The sequence below is a fragment of the Saccopteryx bilineata genome, unplaced genomic scaffold, assembly GCF_036850765.1.
Source record: "Saccopteryx bilineata isolate mSacBil1 unplaced genomic scaffold, mSacBil1_pri_phased_curated manual_scaffold_21, whole genome shotgun sequence".
Classification (NCBI taxonomy): domain Eukaryota; kingdom Metazoa; phylum Chordata; class Mammalia; order Chiroptera; family Emballonuridae; genus Saccopteryx; species Saccopteryx bilineata.
This window is the reverse complement of record NW_027095447.1, coordinates 264,416-284,967: the sequence shown is the minus strand read 5'-3', so window position 1 is coordinate 284,967 and position 20,552 is coordinate 264,416. Positions and strand designations below refer to the sequence as shown.

Sequence of the window (20,552 nt, the reverse complement as noted above, 5' to 3'; positions counted from 1 at the left end):
AGACTTTTGGCTAGAACTGGAGCTGGGAAGGCAGGGAGAGGTGGTGGCTGAAGAGCTGTTGGGGAAGAAGGACATTGTGATCCTTCAGGGAAAAGGAGAGAGGAGCAGTTGGTGGTGTAGGGAATGGAGGGGAAAATGGGGACAGAATAGGAGATTTTGTGGGAGCTGGATGTTGGGAGGGAGGAGAAGAAGGAGACTGATGAGCAGTTGGTGGAAGAAGGGTGTAAGGTCCAGCGGGCCCCCAATATGGAGTTGCAGTTGGAAGAGAAAGAGGGACTAGACAGAGAATTGGAGGCTGGGTCACAGTTTGTCCTGGAGGGGGGCAGTACTCATGCAGGTGGTAGAGGTTGTGATAGGGGATTGGTGGCAGGTGAGGACATATTGTGAAACCAGGAGGATGGGAGGGAGGAGGAGTCATTGACTGAGGAGGAGTTGGTGGCAGAGGAGGAGCTTGAGATGCTGCAAGATGCAGGCAGGGAGCAGCAATGGGAAGAGGAGGGGTGGGAGCAGGAAGTGATCGCTGGGGAGGAGATTTTGCAGGACTGGAGATAGGGAGGGAGGAAGAAGTGGGGGCTGAACAGTACTTGTTGGAGAAGGAACAATGTGAGGTCCTGCAGGCCACAGAAAGGAAGGAGCAGTGGGAACAGGAGGGAGAGGAGGAAATCTTGGAAGGTGAAGGGGTGGTAGAGAAGCATGTCATCCTGGAGGGGGAAGACATTACACACATGGTGATGATTGTGGAGGAGGAGGCAAAAGCAGAGGCTGATGTGAAGCAGCCAGAGGAGAAGCCGGTGGCTCAGGAGCAGGCAGAGTCCAGGACTAGTGGGAATTCCACCTGGTCCTCAGTGGAGTCACTTAAGGCTCCTCAGTTAGAGATGGAGCCTGTGAATGAGCAAGCCAGCAGGGCTTTCTCTTGACTGAAGCAGAAAACATGGCAGAGGCAAAGTCCCCAGCTGAAACTATGAAGCAGCATGATCCAGTTCATTCATGGATTTTGGGTCAAAACTCTATCCTCTATGACAGTGTTTTTCAACCAGTGTGCCGCGGCACACTAGTGTGCCATGAGACATGGTCAAGTGTGCCGTGGGGAAATTAAACATGGGTCCCCAAACTACGGCCCGCATGCTGGATATGGCTCCCGGAGGCTATTTATCCCGCCCACCGCCAGCTGCCTCCATCTGAACATAAACATTCCCCTCACAATCCCTCCAGCTATCAGCAACAGGAAGAGTGGAGGCACAGGGAACACTCACTAACCAATCACCTTCTAGGATTCATCCCAACCACTAGTGATGAACCAATAGTAGGCCACCTTTTATCCACACCTAGGAAGGTTCCCGCTCGGGCTGCCGCGCACTTGTCATTGTGTGGCCGTGACGAGTAGTTGAAGCTGCTACTCCTCCCCATGGTCCCGATTTCTAATCCTGGTCAGGACTGGAGGTAAATGTTGCCACCACTAGATGAAGCCTCAGTCTTAGCTGGTTATGTCTATCCTGATGGTGTATATAGATATTTGACCTTTTTCTTTTTAAAAGAGGCCCCCACAGAGGGTGATATACAATGCATCACAATGTTATCTATATTGTGTATGGCCTCCTGAAGGGTCATCTTCTTAAAGAGCTCAAATCTCTATATACACCATCAAAGCAGACAGAAAGAAGGCCCCTGCACCCAGCTGACCATGGGATTTGAACCCACAACCTCAGGGATAACTCTAGTATTTATCAGAATTCTTACCTAAAAAGTAAACTTCTCAATCTGACAGTAGAGATGCTCTGAGGACTTATGATGTTACACAAGTACCCAACATTTTCTAAAATTGATTTTGTTCAGTTTCTATATAGAGTATTTGCCAAATTAATTTGAACCCACAACCTTGATGAAAGCTCCAGTATTTATTAGTGTGACTGTATATATGAGAGGATACACGGGACTGTATATATGAGGGGTTACATGGGACTGTATATATGAGGTTACATGGACTGTATATGAGGGGATGTTTCATGGAACTGTATATGAGGGGATGATATGTGGGACTGTATATATAAGGGGATGTTACGTGGGACTGTATATATGAGAGATGTTACATGGGACTGTATATATGAGGGAGTTATCCTTTTTTATTTAACTTTTTTTTTTAATAAATGTAATTTATTTAAAGGACCTCTGCCAGGTATATTTCACTTTGTGACAGTTTGGGATCTCAACAAGACGAGCAAGTGACAGTGATGGATAAGTTTTTGAGAAGGGAAAATGCAAATGCCAAACTGGGCCCTGGACAAAATTCTGACCCAGATGAAGGCCCTAGTATGAGTGGTCGACAAAAGAAAAAAGACAAGACAGTGACCTCGAGGCAATACAGCAAAAGCTATCTTTCATTTGGATTTACTTTCAATGGGGATGAGTCAGCACCGACTCCGCTGTGCTTGGCGTATGGTGAGAAGCTTAATAGCACCATGGTGCCAAGCAAGCTTAAATGCCATCTCCAAACGAAACACCCTTTTGTTCAAAACAAGCCGATGGACTATTTTGTACGCTTATGTACAAACAATGAGAAACTGGCAACTTTTTTGAGAAAAACCACAAAGTAAACAAGAGAGCCCTCAAAGCTCTCTACCTTGTTGCTGAACTTGTAGCTAAATCAAAAAAAGTCCCACAATGTGACAGAAACATTAATACTGCCAGCTTGTAAAGCCATTGTAAATGAGATGCTTAGCCCTACCGTGGCCAAAGAGATAGCTAAAGTGCCACTCTCAGATAACACAATTGCCAGACGTATTGATGACATGTCTGCGGACATTGAAACTGTTGTTTTGGAAAAGGTGCGCATCAGTAAGAAATTTGCCTTGCAACTTGATGAGTCAACTGATATTAGTGGACATTGTCAGCTCTTGGCCAATGTGCGTTTTGTGGATGGAGAAGCCATTTGAGAAAACTTCCTATTTTGCAAGGCACTGCCAGAAAAATCAACAGGAGAGGAAACATTTTGGGTCACATCAGAATATCTTAATAAAAGTGGGCTTACATGGGAAAACTGCACAGGTGTCTGCAAATGGAGCCACAGCCATGGTCGGGCACATCAAAGGCTTCGTAAGTAGGGTCAAAGAAAGAAACACAGATGTTATTGTTATGCACTGTCTTTTGCACCGTGAGGCCCTCATTGCAAAGACCTTACCAGCAGATCTAGCTCCTGTGTTGGATGATGTTGTGAGCATAGTGAACTTTGTGAAGACACGACCTTTGAGATATCTCTTATTTACGTCTTTGTGTAAAGAAATGGGAGCGGAACATAAAATCTTATTGCTCCATATGGAGGTCTGGTGGCTGTCGCGTGGCAAAGCGCTGGCCCATGTGTATGAGATGCGAGAGTAACTTAAAGTATTTCTGACAAACGAGAGGTCCGATTACTCAAAGTTGCTTGCAAGTGATGAGTGGTGTGCAAAGATGGCATACATGGCTGATATATTTCATTATCTGAATGAACTGAACACATGGATGCAAGGCCGAAATGAAAACCTGCTTATAAGCACTGATAAAATGAACAGATTCTATTTAAAGGTGCGGCTCTGGCAACAACATGTGCAGCGTGGCAACCTTGAGATGTTCCCGCTTACCGAGAAACAGCATGATGGCAACACTGCTGCAATGTGCGAGGTGATTGGCAGACATTTGAAAACTCTTGAGAAGACGTTGTCATTTTATTTCTCTTCAGCCTTCACAGAATGCCTTGACTGGGTTAGGGACCCATACAGCTCAGTATCCATTGCTGGACAGGACATGACTTTAAAGGAGCAAGAGGAACTCATTGAACTGAAACAGGATTATGGTTTAAAGCTGAAGTTTGCTGATCTTCCATTGGACAGTTTTTGGTTATCTGTTGCCAAGGAGTTCCCCATTCTGGCCAACAAAGCTATTTTGACATTGCTCCTATTTTCAACCACATATCTATGTGAGCTGAGCTTCTCAAGCTTGACTGTGATAAAAACTAAAAACAGAGAGAGACTGAGAACTGTTGAGGAAGAGCTTCGTGTGTGTCTTCCTACCATTCCTGCCAGGATATCCCTTTTGTGTTCATCAAAACAGGCCTAGGTTTCACACTAAGTGAGTACAAATACATTTAGAAATTATATTATTAACTATATGTATAATATGTACTGTGTTAGAGTGTCATTTTCATAGGTAGTGTGCCCCAGGATTTTGTAAATGTAAAAAATATGCCGCGACTCAAAAAAGGTTGAAAATCACTGCTCTATCATATAAGGGAGAGACCACAGTGTGCCAGGGCCAGTTGAAGAAGAAAATATCAGTGTGGCTAAAAAAGGAGAAAAAAAAACAAGAAGAAACAGACTTATTGGGAAAACACCCCAGTTACATACCACCATCTTGTTCATACATTGGGGACATGTTTGGTCCACAGGAAACACTAAATCCCAACATCAGGTTTCCATAAGCAACCTGGTGACAAAGCTTGGAAGGTGGCAAGTGTGGCCAGGCCCTGCCAGGCAGTTCTCCACACCTGCTCCCTATTCTCGCTGTGTGATCTCCAGCACAGCCTTCAGGCTCCTTGACATAAAACAGTTTGTCCACCACCGGATGTTGTCAGCCATGATCACTGAGGAAGATCAAAATGTGCTCAGTCACATGACAGACATGAAGGTGAGCCTGGGGAGGGAGAGAGGTTGTGGAAATGAGCAATCCCTGAAGACAGAAAACCGCGGGTGTCCTGGACAGAGATTTCACCTTCCTCATCTGCTTTCTCCTGCAGGTGGAGGAAGTCAGCTAGTGCTGCAGGTTATGCTGTTCTTTCACAGAACCCTTACTTTTGAAATAACGTGATTGTGAAGGACTATGTTGTTACCATCAGTGGTAGAAGATGGTGCCCTGCATGGGTGGTGGAAAGTGGTGAGTTGATAAAAGTGACAAGTCCCCTTCTCACCCGTTGTCCTCCTGCAAGATACAAAGCCCTTCACAACACCCGTGGAGTGGAAAGAGCATTATGCACAAGAATTCTGCTTCCTCAGGCACCACAAAAGCGGTCTTAAGTTCTTCCACTGGTTTTTAAACCACAACTTGGCAGGATCTGGCTGGACTGCTGAGGTGGGGCTTCAGTGGCAAGGCCCGGGAATAACTTAGTGTGTTCCCCAGCCGCTTGGTCAGACCCCTGGCTCTCCTGACCTTCCCTGTGTCCTTCACCAGATAATCAGTAAGGACCTGTGTCCCAATCTGCTGAGGTTCTACCAGACGACAATGGCACTAGGACAGGGATAAGAGAGGTGAGGACACCCTAGACAAGCCCACAACAGTGTGTTGACAGGTAGCTGGCACATTTGTTTCCCACTGAATTTTGGGAGAATGCCACATGTGCCACCATGTCTCAAGAGTATCAGGCTTACTCAGTGAGTCTGGACAACGGTTGTGCAATCAGGTGGTGGCTAGGGCACCTTTAGGAAGTTGAAGGTGTCAGCCTGTCCAAAGTCACTCACAATGAAAGCTCACTCACTGAGTCCTAGGGTCTGTACTTCCAACCAGGACACCAACACGTCCTCAGGGCTGCCCATCTCCCTGTCACTATTGACTGGCATATTTTTCATCCTTGCACCCTGTGCACAAAGGTCCCGGCACCATCGTGATGTGAAGGCTAACCCTGTGTGCCTTTGCTATCCTCTCTGGAGCATCATAATCGTGTTTGAGGTTCTTATGGATCTCCATTGCCTTCCACGGCCATCCTGAGAACAGTGGTCAGGAGATAAAGGTTTTGGAGGCAATTAAAGTGTTGTCAGGTATACCAGTGAAACTGGTTCTTTCTGGAAGAGCTGCGAGTTGATAGTAAAGACAACATAATAATCCCTTTCAAGGAAGACATAACAGTGATGCGCTGTGTTCAGGCCTAGCTGTCAGAGGATACCATGAGTATTAGGGATCATCCTTCTTTACATGCACTTCAGTAGCAGTGCATGTAAGGACCTTGCTCAGATAAAACGGTGTTCTCAGGCAACCATCTTCCTCCTACGCAGGCAACGAGTGAATGCGGCAGCAGTGCTGAAGCATTCCAAGAAGGGCAATTCGAAGATCCCAGAACAAGATGAAGAGAGAAATAAAGCAAATCAACTGGGTGGGTGTGTGAGTTTTGTGTGTATGGGTTTGGTGCAAGTCTGTGAGAGTTTTCCTGTTGGCTACCCGGGAATTCCCAGTCCCTGGGTGCTTGAGCCCATAGGCTAGAAGACAGGGGTATGTTAAGCCCTGGGATCACAACCAAAGACGTCCTCCCTTTTAGACGTGTGCAGTTCAGTAACAGCAGAAAAGTAGGTGGAAGCGTGAAGGTACGTTTTACGGTGGGAAAAATGTCCTCCATCCCCTTGGTGGAGAGAACAACCCCTAAGAGCTGGGGTTTAGATCCACATATAGAAAGGTGGGGGAGGCAGGCTTTGTAGTGGAGGTGGGGATGGAAGCTGAGACTTATTGGAACGTGGTAATGATAACATCCTGCATTGTGCGGATGTCTTTGGTGGAGGTGTAAAAAGCCAGGGAGATGTTATAAAGCCAGAATCCTCCCTGTCACTTTCACATAACAAACACACACACTCACTCTCATAGTGAGGGTACACAGAGCTGCTCATATCAGACCATGGACTTGACTTGTTTCTTGGAAAGACTTAAGGATTTTACCACTAAACCTCTATTCAGTGAATGCCCGAATGGGTAAAAAAACACACTGGCATTACAACCTTCTGACAAATACTCCATTGGGAGCATGCCAGTCTCCAGAGATGCTGTGTGGCAGCATACCACGAACAGCAGCAGCTGTTCTTGACTCAGGGTTCTCAATGTGCCAAGCATCAAATCTAAAGATAGACACAGGCCCCGGTCTATTGGTTCAGCAGTAGAGAGTCAGCTGGCGTGTGGCAGTCCAAGGTTTGATTCGGGGTCAGGACGCATAGGAGATGCACCCATTAGGTTCTGGAGCCCTATCCTCAATTCTCTCAGTCTCACCCCCACCTCCTCTCCCTTAGCCATTCCGGACAACTTGCAAGGCATGATTGGAGCGACATGTCCCTGAGGCATGACTATGTCTCCATGGCATCGCTGCAGGCAATGAAATACCTCAGTTGCTGAGCTGCACAGCAGCGGCCACTGATTGGCACAGCATCGTCCTATAGGGGGCTTACCGGATGGATCTCATCCAGGAAACGTGCGGGAGTCTGTTTCTCTGTAATTCTGTTTCTCTATAATTCTGCCCCGAAGGAATGGGAAAGAAATGAGACACATAACGTGTTAGGAATTTCCCCAGGAACTGGACAGGAATCAGAAGGATGTCTCACCAGTGAGTGGCTGTCTGGAGGAACACATCTTTGTGGTCAATGGGAGGATGCCACACCACTCATGTTACACAGAGTTTTCAGGCTATCTCCTACAAGTTTTCTTTCCCAGGTACAATGGCACTGGCACACAGGATACAGAGCAGGCCATACATGTTGCCCTTAAAATACAGCAGACATTTTAGCAGCCAAATTGTGTTTACTTCAGCATAGTAAATACTTGTTCTTTGGGACAAGCAGGTTTTGGCCGACCAAATGGAATAAAACAGATAAACAAAAGCACGAAGAAGAAAGGAATTTTAATTCTGGGGAAAACGGGGGTAAGTGTAGGGGTGAGGCTCGTTAGTGCAAACCAATTTAAAGAAAAACAGCATTTGGAAATTTGATGGTATATAATCCTCCGTGTTGTTTGCGCATGTAATGCTTCTAGGAGGCTCAGTTCATGCATTCTTGTTTGGATCTGAAATTGAAGACTCTCTGTCACCACCTCAGTCAGGTCTTTCTGTGCCCAGGAGCCATTGCCATCTTATCCTGGGTGTCATGTCCCCGTTAAGGGGAAATTGTGCTGAGAGGCAATGTAACAAAGTGGAGTAGGTACAGTATTTCCCTCTGTGGTACAGCTCAGTCTATGAGAAACTGAGAGAAGAAAAAGCAGGTACTCTTCCAGTCATTCCGTCCTTTAACTGACCAACTGGATCAGCACATTCCAACTCTGTTGTCTTCTACATAAAAATTCAAATTTGTATCTTCAGAATTGCTTATGGAACTTCCGTGGCCTGTATGTGATTTGTTGTCCTCAGAGAATGTCATTTGTGGTGGTAAAATAAAAAAAAAAAACACAAGAAAACCTCCACATAAATAAATAAATAAATTGAAGAAGAAGAAGAAGAAAAAGAAGAGAATAAATCTGTGTGCTTATATAGAAATTTTTTTATCAGTATATTCAAACAAAACTGAACTCTAAAGGGTCGCACAATGACCGTGGTGCCATCCTGACACACATCGAATGACTTAATGAACTCCTTTGTGTTGAAATGTGTCCCTGGTTCCTGATACTGGGTGAAATATGTAATAATTGACAAAATAGTTGCCAAGGAAGAGCTCCTCTTAAGGAAAGGCTTTGGTGCAGTAAGGAAATATGCTGAAGCTGACAGACCAAATGTATGTTCATGAGCCGTGACTTGAGGTAAGAAATTCACTTGTCAAAACTTAAGTGGACCTTTACTGAAATTTAGAAGTCCCGGTGCCATGCTACTATTTTCTGAGGAAAGGGAAAGCTTAGTGGCCAGTGTTTGAGGACTCACTAATATTTTCCAACCAATGGCTTTGCTCATGTATCCTGTTTTTAGCTTACTTAGAAAATAAATTCATATATAACCCTAATGAGTGAATGACTGAGAATATTATAATTTTATAAGATAAGCCTAGGCTTGTTGGTTCAATGGTAAAGTATCAACCTTGCATGTGGATGTCCTGGGTTTGATTCCCTGTCAGGGCAAACAGGAGAAGCAATCATCTACTTTCCAAACCTTCCCATTCTCCTCTCTCTCAATCTCTCTCTTCCTGTACTGCAGGCAAGGCTCCATTGGAGCAAAGTTGGCCCGGGCTGAAGGATGACTCCATGGCCTTTGTCTCAAATGTTAGAATGGCTCTGGTTTCAAAGGAGCAATGCCCAGAAGGGCACAGCATTGCACCTAGTGGACATGCCCTCTGGACCCTGGTCAGGCACATAATGGATTTTGTCTCTCCTTTCTGCTTCTCACTTCAGAAAAATATAAGAAATAAAAAATTATAATTTACTAGAATAAGCTTGTTATTGTTTCCAAAGTAGAAATTGCTGTTTGATTGACAGAACCGTTCTTCAATCTACTATTAGACTCTGATTGGGAAATTAATCTTTGTGAACTTCTGGGTGGTCATATTTAAGTCAGACCCAGTGTAGCACAGGACAGGTCAGAAAACTGATTCCTATGTGAGAAAAGACAGCAGGATTTTGATTGAAAATATTGAGATCTGATGTTGGCGTTTTTCAAAGTTTGAAAGTTAAAATGACAAATTTTTTAAGTCCTAGGATGCTGGCAAGATAACTGATTAGAAAGAAATAGAGAAATTTTTAGAGAGAAAGAAATGGAAGAAAAAGTGAGAAACTTTATTTGTTTTTTCTAAACGCATGAATTTATTAAACTTATCATAAAACTAAGACTCATGGACATAGAAAAAGTGAACTGGTTACTATGGAAAGATGGATGTGGGATAAGGTTTTGTGGGAAGGGAGCAAAGAGGGACAAATATACATGTGACAGAACATGATTTGACTTTAAGTGATGGGCATACAACACAATCAACAGTTCAAACGCTATAAAAATATTCACCTGTAATCTATGTACACTTCTTTCTCAATGTCACGCTGTTAAATTTATTTTCATCTTTTTCTTCATGGCCTTCTTTTTCTTTTTTTTTTCTTTTTCTTCATTATTATTATTACACTGGGGAAAGATTTTTTTTTCATTTTTTGTTGCATGAGGATTTAGAACTTTTTCTATATACTTCTGCATCAGTGATTTAAAATCTGAAATCCATTTTTTGGTGGATGCTCTAGCTTTTATACAATTTTAATTTTTTTTGTAACAGTTAATGGCATACATTGGTTTTTAAATTGCAGTTAAAGAGCAATGACTCTTGTATTGAACATAACCACAGGGCAATTAATGTTATACAAACATCACTTTTACATAATTGTAGTTGCTTTTAAATATTTTTATCTGATTAACACACCCTTTTATTTTGTTTTAAGATTTCATTATGCCTTCTTCAAGTAGGCATAAATGTAACAATAGTCCTGACACCTTTTGTTATATATGTAGCTATTACTCATTTCAACATCAAAAGTGCCATATTTCATCATTTGTTACATGTGCATATATTGCATATTTTTAAATTTCACTTGGCGATCAAGAGAAGAATTGACCTCCACATATTGCGTGTCATAATTGTGTGGAAATGCTTCATGACTGAACAAAAGTAAAACCAAAGGAATGCCTTTTGCTATTCCTCTCATTTGGCTTGAACCTAAAAAAGACAACAGTGACTATTGTTTATGTCATATCAATATAAAGGGCATAAGCAAAAAAAATGGCATATGATAGCATATCCTAATATTCCTTTAGCAATACGACCTGTCCCACCTTCTGAGACACTCCCAGTTTCAGTTTTCAATGGTTTTATTTCTTCTAAGTATGGAGAAAGTGAACATGGTGATCAAGTGTATCTTGATAAGATGCATGAGGAAATCGGTATAGAATCTGAAGGGTCGTTATCTGATTCCAAGCAGTCATTAGCCAACCCAAATTGAATGACTTAGTAAAAATGACATAAAATTGTCCTCGACTTTCTGAAGTATGAGGAGCATAATTTAATCATTTGTGTGGATCTTAAAAAGATAAATTTTTGGCTAAGACAACAGAGAGTTTCACGAAGTTCCTTGCTTTCTGTGTTTTGGGGACAACTGAGCTTAGGAGAAACACTCAACACAGAAGAAGTGGCTGAAACATGAAGCTCTGGAAGTAGGGATGCAAAATATTGTGAATGAACCTGTAGTTAAGACAGGATCATTTTTCTCCCACTTCATCTCAAACTTGGCTTAATGAAGCCGTTTGTTCAGGCTTTGCATAGAAAAAGCAAATGTTTTCAACATGTTATTTCTGCCTTTCCTACCTTGTCTTTTAAGAGCATAAAAGCGGGTGTATTCGATGGAACAAAAATTGAACCCTCATACATGACTGAGAATTAGCCAGGAAGATCAATAAGAAGAAAGCAGCATGGCAATCTTTTGTGGCATTTACAAAGAACTTCCTTGGCTACAAAAAAGCAGCAAACTATGAACTTTTGGTTCAAAGGAAGCTGTTGGCTTTCTGCAACATTGGATGTAATATGAGCATTAAGATTCACTTCCTGAACGGTCACCTTGTTCAATTTTCTGAAAATCTTGGATCTGTTTATGATCAGCAGACTACTGCTGAAGCATCAAGTAAGATTGTCCTTAACAAGTACACAAATGCAAGAGCTACAAACACAAATTTCTGCCTGAATAAAATTTAAATAATTTTTGCAGAAATTTTATGATTAACATAAGTTTTTTAATATGTTCTACTCTAAAATTATAGACAAATTCTGATGCAGTCATATCTTTTAGTGTATTACTGTATGTACTGCATTATATAAATTATTATATTTTCACAAAGATGATGCCCAAGAAGAAATTCTACTTCATTATTTTAAAATAAATGTTGAAAATTTTACAGTAAGATGAAATACTAAAATCTTGAATTAAAAAAAAAAGTAGCTTACACAGAAAAACTAATGTCAGATTTGAGATTAACACCTTCTAATTAGGTAAGAACAAGTGCTTTTGTGAATGCAACAAAAATGTTGTTCCCCAGTGTTATTAAAGTGAGAGTCAGGGAGGCAGAGAAAGACTTTCACTAGTGCCCCACTGGGATCCACCTGGCATTTCCCCTACAGACGATGGTCTGCCCATGTTAATATTGCTCCATTGTTCAGGAATAAAGTTTCTCTTAGTGTCTGATGCAAAGGATATGGAGACATTTTCAGTCTTCAGGGAACTTGCTCCAATCAAAACATGGTTGAAGGTGAAAAAGAGATAGAGAGCTTGGATGATAAGTCAGAGGAGGAGGGTTGGAGAAGCAGAGAGTCACTTTTCCTGTGTGCCCTGACTGGGAATTGACACCCCAAACATCCATATATAAGCTGGGCTGAACCAACTGACCAGGGCCAAAGTTAATTTCTAAATAAAAATTTCAAAATAAATAATAAGTAAAAACTTAAAACAAAATATAAAAACAAAGAAAAAATAAAATACAACCAGGAAACATTTTTAAATAATTGCAACAACAAAATAAGTGTACTAACAAGGTGAGCTTATAAAGAAATATCTATAAAAAATAAAGGAATTTTTGTACACTAAAAGGACCTCTATTTGAGCTCTGTCTAGAGATAAGAAATTTTGGGTAAAGATACTCCATTTAAGACTTCACATGTTTGAGTATAAAACAAAGTTCATGCCTGACCAGGCAGTGGCGCAGTGGATAGAGCATCAGACTGGGATGCGGAAGACCCAGGTTCGAGACCCCGAGATTGCCAGTTTGTGCACAGGCTCATCTGGCTTGAGCAAAAGAAAAAAAAAAAAAAAAAAAAAAAAAAAAGCTCACCAGCTTGGACCCAAGGTCGCTGGCTCAAGCAAGGGGTTATTCGGTCTGCTGAAGGCCCACGGTCAAGGCACATATGAGAAAGCAATCAATGAACAACTAAGGTGTCGCAATGCACAATGAAAAACAAATGATTAATGCTTCTCATCTCTCTGTTCCAATCTGTCTATCCCTCACTCTGACTCTCTCTCTCTGTCTCTGTAAAAAACAAACAAACAAACAAAAAAACACAGTCCAGAGGTAGTACATATTTAAAATGGTATATTACTCAGCAAAAAGAAATGATAACACAGTGACATTTACAGCAAAATGGACTTAAAAATATTATAATAATCAAAGTAAGTAAGGGAGAGAAAGCTACGAATGTATGATTTCACATGTAGGGGTGATATAGAACTGAAACTCATAGACAAAAATAAAAATAAAGATGTTATTTGGGGATAATGGAGGCGAGGTAATTAAGCAATTAGGACATTCTGAACCAAAAGAAGACCTCTGATTAAAACAAAACAAATAAACATTGTCTGTATATATCTTTTGATCTCTGTTTTTATTTCTTCTTGACCAAGTCACATTTTATCCGTGTTTTTGAATTTCCACTTTTTAAAAGGCTTTCCACATTTTCTTTCTGCATTTAAATTCTATAAAAAAAATTATGATCAGTTAATATGCTTGGTATTATTTAAATCTTCCTGAATTTATTGATGTTAGTTTTGTGGCTCAACATACACTCTATTCTTGAGAACATTCCATGCACACTGGAGAATAATGTATAATCTGACATTTTGAAATTAAATATCCTAAAAATATCTTTTATGTTCATTTAGTCCAGTGTGTTATTTAAGGCCAATATTTCTTTATCGATTTTATGTTTGGAAGCTATATTTAAAGCCATCAATAAATGTTAAGTTCTCCAAGTATGATTGTATTTTTGTCTGCTCCTATTTTAGATCTGTTAATATATGTCATATATTTCAGTGATCCCTGGTTTGGTGCAGATGAGAAGTGTTGTATCTTCTTAATTCAATGTCCTTTTTATCTTATTAAATGTACATCTTTATCTCTGGTTATCTTTGTTATCTTGAAGTCAGCATTGTCTGATATTAGTATGACTACACCTGCTTTTCTTTGGATATTATTTGCTTGGAGAATCATTTTACAACCTTTCATTTATAGTTATATGTGTTCTGTTCTTTGTATCTGGTTGAATGACCCCCTCCTACAGTAGGGGTTTTCTGGTAATAAATTTTCTCAACCTCTGTATATCTGCAAACGATTGATTTCTCCTTCACATTTTGACAGCTTTGATGGATATAGTATTCTTGGCTGGTATTCCTCCTCTTTGTTAATACTCTGGGTGTTTGGATCCATACCTTTCTGGCTTTTAGAGTTTCTGCTTAGAAGTCTCATAAAAGCCTAATGAGATTTCCTTTATATGTTTGGTCTTTTCCCTAGCTGCCTTAAGAATCCTTTTTTTGTCATTGGTTTTTGACAATTTAATTACAATTTGTCTTGGTCTGTTTGGATTGAGGTAACTTGGAATTCTGTTTTCTTCTTGGATTTGAGGATCTGATTTTATGTGCTTGGAAAATTCTCACCAATTATTCAATTTAATAGGCTCGTCATTCTCCTCTACCTTTTTTTTTTCTTTTGATATTCTTATTTTTTTATATTGCTCTTTAAGATAGTGTCAGGTAAATTTATAGAATATTCACATTTTTAAAAAAATATGTGAGTTTCTCTTTTGCTTTCTAGTTGCCTGTCTTCAACATCTCTGATTCTTTCTCCTATCTGGCTTCTCTGTTTGCTGTACTTGCTTCTTCAGTTTCAATTTATGTACTGAGTTCTTTATATCTGTTTTTGAACTTTGAATTTTCTTGTTGAAGTATTCATTTTGTTCATTAATTTCTTTTTGAGCTCATTAAATTCATTCAATTGTCTGAGTGTTTTCTCACATTTCAATGAGTATTTTCAAAACTTCAATTTGGAATTCTCTATTATTTAAATCCAAGGATTTTATGTCACTGAGAGTGCTTTCTGGAACTTTTTTGCTTTCTTATGAATTACTTGTATTTCTTGTGAAGCTTTACTATATAATTTCTTCTTCCTTGATGGCTTTTGAAAGTGTATTTTTAAAAACTCTAAAAAGAGCCTGAGAAGTCAGTAATCCAGTGGTTAGAGCATTAACTGGGTTGTACAGGACCCAGTTTCAAAGCCCCAAGGTCACTGGCTTGAGCATGGGCTCACCAAATTGAGCACATGGTAGCTAGCATGAGTGTGGGATCATAGACATGACCCCATGGTCATTGACTTTGGCCTAAAGATCATTGGCTTAAAGCCTAAGGTCACCACTGGTTTAACCAAAATGTCACTCACTCTTCTATAGCCCCCCAGTCAAGGCACATATAAGAAAGTAATCAATGAACAATTATGCTGTAACAATGAAACAATGATGCTTCCCACCTCTTTACATTTCTGTCTGTCTATCCCTATCTGTCCCTCACTTTTACTTTCTCTCTGTCTCTGTCAAAAATTAAAAACACATGGCCCTGGCCGGTTGGCTCAGCGGTAGAGCGTCGGCCTGGCGTGTGGGGGACCCGGGTTTGATTCCCGGCCAGGGCATATAGGAGAAGCGCCCACTTGCTTCTCCACCCCCCCTCCTTCCTCTCTGTCTCTCTCTTCCCCTCCCACAGCCAAGGCTCCATTGGAGCAAAGATGGCACGGGCGCTGGGGATGGCTCCTTGGCCTCTACTCCAGGTGCTGGAGTGGCTCTGGTCGCGGCAAAGCGACGCCCCGGAGGGGTAGAGCATCACCCCCTGGAGGGCGTGCCGGGTGGATCCCGGTCGGGCGCATGCAGGAGTCTGACTGTCTCTCCCCGTTTCCAGCTTCAGAAAAATAAAAAATAAAAAAATTAAAAACACACACTAAGAAGAATCAACTAAATATTGAATGTATTCAAAAAATACAATTAAAAATATAAAAATTTAAAAGTAATGACAAGTAACAAAAAATAAAAACCATAACAAACTATCACTAAAATGAAAATAAAAATATATAAGTTTATAAAAGAAATTATAAAGAGAAAAACAGAAAAAAGGAAAAAATAAAAATTAAAGAAAAACATCACTTTTGAGAAGTTATTTTTTTCCAGTATGTCTTCTTTATTACCATTTTCAGCTCTTTGAAATTTCCAGACTGATACTTGCTTAGTTGCTGCAGTCTCATTGATGTAGGTGGGGCCACAGTCACATTGGTAGTTAGGGCCTGTTGTGAGGGTTTTATGGATTCACAGCTTTAGTAATGGGGATCTCAGGTTTCCTGGTGCTTCTCTCTACATCCTAACAGAGCAGGGGATCAGATGCAAAGCACCACTGTTTTTTAGGGGAGAGAGTGGCTCTGAATAATTTGCATGGGGTCTTTCTTTGCCCCTCTCCCATACCTGTGAATTGAGGGAAACGTGATCTGGGGGGCTAGTTGCAGCCAAATATTTATTTCTATGTCTCTGCCTAAGTGTGGGCTATGGAAAGACTGCAGGAACACTGGACATGACCACATGCTCTGCCACCAATTTGATTTAGTATCTCTTCCTTCTCTTTGCCACCCTTAGTTTCACTGTTCCACCAAAATGGAGGAAGCTGAGTCACTTCCATCTTCCTGCCCATATTCCTAGAAGAAAAAAATATTTCCAAGCAACTTGTGTTATTTTCATCTCTGTAGTCCTGGCAGAAACAAAAACAAAACAAAACAAACATAAAACAGTCATGCTGGAGAAGGCTATGAATGTTTTTTTTAAATTTTCTGTCCTGCTTTTTACACCTTCAAATTTCTAGTCTAAAGTTCAGGTCTATTGGGCATGCCTGTGAGCCTGGCTGAAATTCCTTTTCTGTGTTATAGCTGTTTAATTTGCTGAAAATTCAAGAAGAGAGATGAGGAGTATCTCTCACACAACTTTAATGTACCATCTGTTTATCCACACTACAATTTCAATATATGGAAAATAAAATACCTACAAATAAAAACTAAAGCCATGTGAAAAACATATTCACTGATACTACAAAGCATTATAAAAATAAATTGAAAAAGACAAATGAAGTAAAAAATTATTTTATGTTTATAGAATTGAAGTATTTATAAGTTAAAATGGCCATATTATCCAAAGCAATATACAAATTCAATGCAATTCGGACTAAAATTCCAATGTCATCTTGTTACAGGTATAGAACAAAATATCACCAGATTTATATGGAACCATGATGGATCCTGAATAGCAAAACAATCCAGAGAAAAAATGAAGCTGGAGGTATCATAATACAAGACTTCAAATTATACTAAAGTGCTATGATAATCAAAACAGCATGGTACTGGCAGAAGAAAAAGACAGAATAATGATACAGGATCATGAAGTTGGAAATAAAACCATATAAACATCAACAAATAATCTTTAACTTAAAAGCAAAAAACACACACAAGAAAAAGCAGAAGAAGATATGGAGCCCATGTGCTTTGAAGCATTGTTTGTAAAAAGCCAAGAACTGGAAACAACCCAAATGCCCATCAATAGATGAGTGGATATACAAGCTGCGGCACATTTACACAACTGAATACTACATGGTTCTTAAAAAGAAGAAAATCTTTCATTTTGCATTAGCACGGAAAGACCTAAGATTATTATGCTAAGTGAACTAAGGCAGGCAGTAAAAGACAAATGCCATATAATCTCACTTTTATGTGGAATCTAATGAACACAATAAAATGAGGAATAAAACAGAAAGAGGCAGGGTCACAAGGAATAGATGAACAGCTGTCATAGAAAAGGAGGAATAGAAAACGAAGCTCAAACATTGTGAAGTGATTAGTCAAGGTTTGTATGTATATACACACATGTATATACACACACATAACACATAAATGCAACAACAGAGTAGTTGTTTCTAGAGGGAAAGGTTGTGTGGAGGTAGGGATAGGGCAGCAAAGTGGTTAAACTAGAAACAGACTTTGCATGTGTCATGGGTGAGCATGATGCATGAATTAGAGAGTGATATACTGTATGAAACTCTTGAAAAACATCAACAAAATATGTTAAAAATTAACTTTTTAAAAAAAATTAGCAAAGTACTTACTTGACTGGACATTTCTCTAAAGAGGACACAGAGATGCCCAATAGATATGAGAATATGCTGAATGTCACTAATCATCAGAGAAATGAAATTTGAACCACAATGAGATGTCACCTCTCACCTGTTTGAATGGTTTGTATTAACAAATCAACAAACAACAAGTGCTGGTGAAGGTGTTGAGAAAACAGAACCTTACAGCATTGTGGGTGGAAATGCAGACTTATTGCCACAGTAGAAAACAGTATGATTTTTTTTTTAAAAGTTAATAATGAAACTGCTTTAAGATGCTGCTATCTCACTTATAGACATATATCCCAACAATCTCAAACACATCAAATAGTATATGCAGCCTCTTGTTCATTATAGCTTTCTATGCAATATGCAAGATCTGGAAATAGCCCAAATGTCCATCAGTGAAGGAGTGGATAAAAATCCATAGTACATTTATACAATGCAATATTATATAGTCATAAAAAATAAAATCTCACCTTTGGCAACAGCATGAATGGACCTGGAGAGTATTATGCTAAGTGAATTAAGCCAGGCAGGGAATATAAAATGCCATCTGATTTAACTTATATGTCAATTTAATGAACACAAACACACACATACACACAGCAAAAATGTATAATAGCCATGATAATCAGAACAGCAGGAAGACAGACAGATAGATCAATGAAATAGTATTGAGAGCCCATAAATAAAACGAGATATGTAAGGAGAAATATTTTTTCACAAAAAAGTAAAAAACATACAATTGATAAAAGAAAGCCTCTTTAATAAATAGCTTTGGAAAAATTGGAAAGCCACATGCAAAAGAATAAAACAACTACAGTTTGTCCCCCTGCACAAAAATTAATTCAAAATGGATCAAAACCTATACTTAAGACCTAAAACAATAAGGTACGTAGAATGAAACATACACATTAAACTTATGGATCTAAGCCATAGAAAACATTTAATAACATTGACCCTAAAGGCAAAAGAATAAAGGCAACAATAAAGAAATGGCGCTATATCCAACTAAAAAGCACCTTCAGGGAAAAGAAACTGATTAAAAAAACAAAAAGGCAGCCAACAAAATGGAAGATAATTTACACAAACAACAGCTTGAATAAGAGGTTTATATCCAAAACATAAAAAAATTAAAAAGTTCATAACAAACAAATATTCAATTGAAATTGTGTTGAGCCCAACCTCGATTACTAGTCAGAGCACACAGAAGAAGTGACCATCTGCTACTCCACACATCCTGCTCTCCCTCACCTTACTCTCTCTTCTCCTCTCACCGCCATGGCTCTGTTAAAGCAAGTTTGCCCTGGGCAGTGGGAATGTCACCCTGGCCTTTCCTCAGGCATTAAAGTAGCTCAGTTGGGAAGCAAATGAACAATGGCTCAACTGGGAATAACATTGCCTCATAGAGGCCTTGTTGAGTGTATCTTTGTTGGAGCTTATTTGTCAGTTTGTCCCTCTGCCTCCCTGCTTCTCACTTAAGAAAAAAAAAATTTGGAGAGGACTTAAGCAGACATTTTTCCTATGAAAACCTACAAAAAGCAATTAGATTTATAAAAAGTGCTTATATTCACTAGCCGCTAGAGAAATGCAAGTCAAAATGACAGTGATATCCTATCTGACACTATTCAGATTGGCTATTATCAAAAAGAGAGTTGAAACCAGTGTTAGAGATGATGTGGAGAAAAATGAATTCTCATTCACTGCTGGTGGTGAATGTACAACCTGGTACAACCATATGGAAGACAGTATGGTGGTTCTTCAAAAAATTAATAGAAGTACTCTATGACCTAGCAATTTCTCCACTGGGTATAATCTGGTAAGCAAAAATATGCAACCCCATGTTCATCACAGCCTTGTTCACAAAGGCCAAGACATGGAAAAAACCAAAGTGTCTTTGATAGAGGATTGGATATAAAAGAGGCAGTGTACACAATGGAATACTGCTCAGCCACAAAAAATGATGACATATTGCCATTTACTCAATGGATAGACCTTGAGATCATTATACTGAGTGAAATACGTTAATCAGAAAAAGCTAAGAATAATATTATTTGACATATATGGGGGACATAAAATTAAGTCTTATGGTCACAGATAAAAGTGAGGTGGTTACCAGGGGAGAGGGTTATGGGGAAAAGGGGTAGAGAGGGGTGTAGAGAAAGACAGATACAAGGTGATAGAAAATGAGTTGACTTTGAGTGATGGGTATGCGACATAATCAATAGTTCAAATGCTTTGGAAATGTTCTTGTGAAATCTATGTACTCCTACTAGATCAATGTCACCCTATTAACTTTGGTTTTTCTAAATTAAATTTTAAAATTAAAAACATTAAATAAACCAACACATGTATGCACACACACAGGCACGCACAAAAACATTGTATGAGTCTATGTATATGAGTTACCCAGAATAGACAAGATTATAGAGCTAGAAAGTAAAATTGTTGTTGCCAGAGGACATAGGGAAAGAATAATAAAGAGTTAATGTTTAGTGAGTTTAGAGCTTCTATTTGGGAAGATGAAAATTTCTGGAGATGACGGTGGTAGTGGTTGGACAAACATGAAAATGAACTTAATTAAGGTCACTGAATTGTACACTTAAAATGTTTCAAGTGGTAAATTTTATATGTGTATTTTGCCACAATTAAAATTAAAGATTGAAACAGAAAAAGTATGATCACTCTGTCGTCATTTCCCCCCCAAAACTTTGTTTTGTTCATTAGATACCTATGCACACACCAGCATGTGTAAACCTCTAGAACAGACATCAGCAACCTGTTGCCTGGATGCTACATCTGAACCCCAGCCCACTTTTGTAAATAATGTTTTCTTGTAAGTTAGCCACTCCCATTTATTTCCTTAATGGTTTTGATGCTTT

General features: G+C 39.6%; 1 protein-coding gene across 1 annotated transcript in view; it reads left to right on the top strand.

Moving 5' to 3' along the window:
* The first annotated feature begins 485 nt into the window (after positions 1 to 485).
* Positions 486 to 20,552, top strand: part of LOC136318247 (testis-specific Y-encoded protein 1-like) — a 51,886-nt gene continuing 31,819 nt past the window's right edge. The window contains exons 1-2 of the mRNA XM_066250631.1: positions 486 to 868; positions 971 to 1,016. Coding sequence (XP_066106728.1) covers positions 486 to 868; positions 971 to 1,016 — 429 coding nt within the window. The remainder of the gene's footprint in view (positions 869 to 970; positions 1,017 to 20,552) is intronic.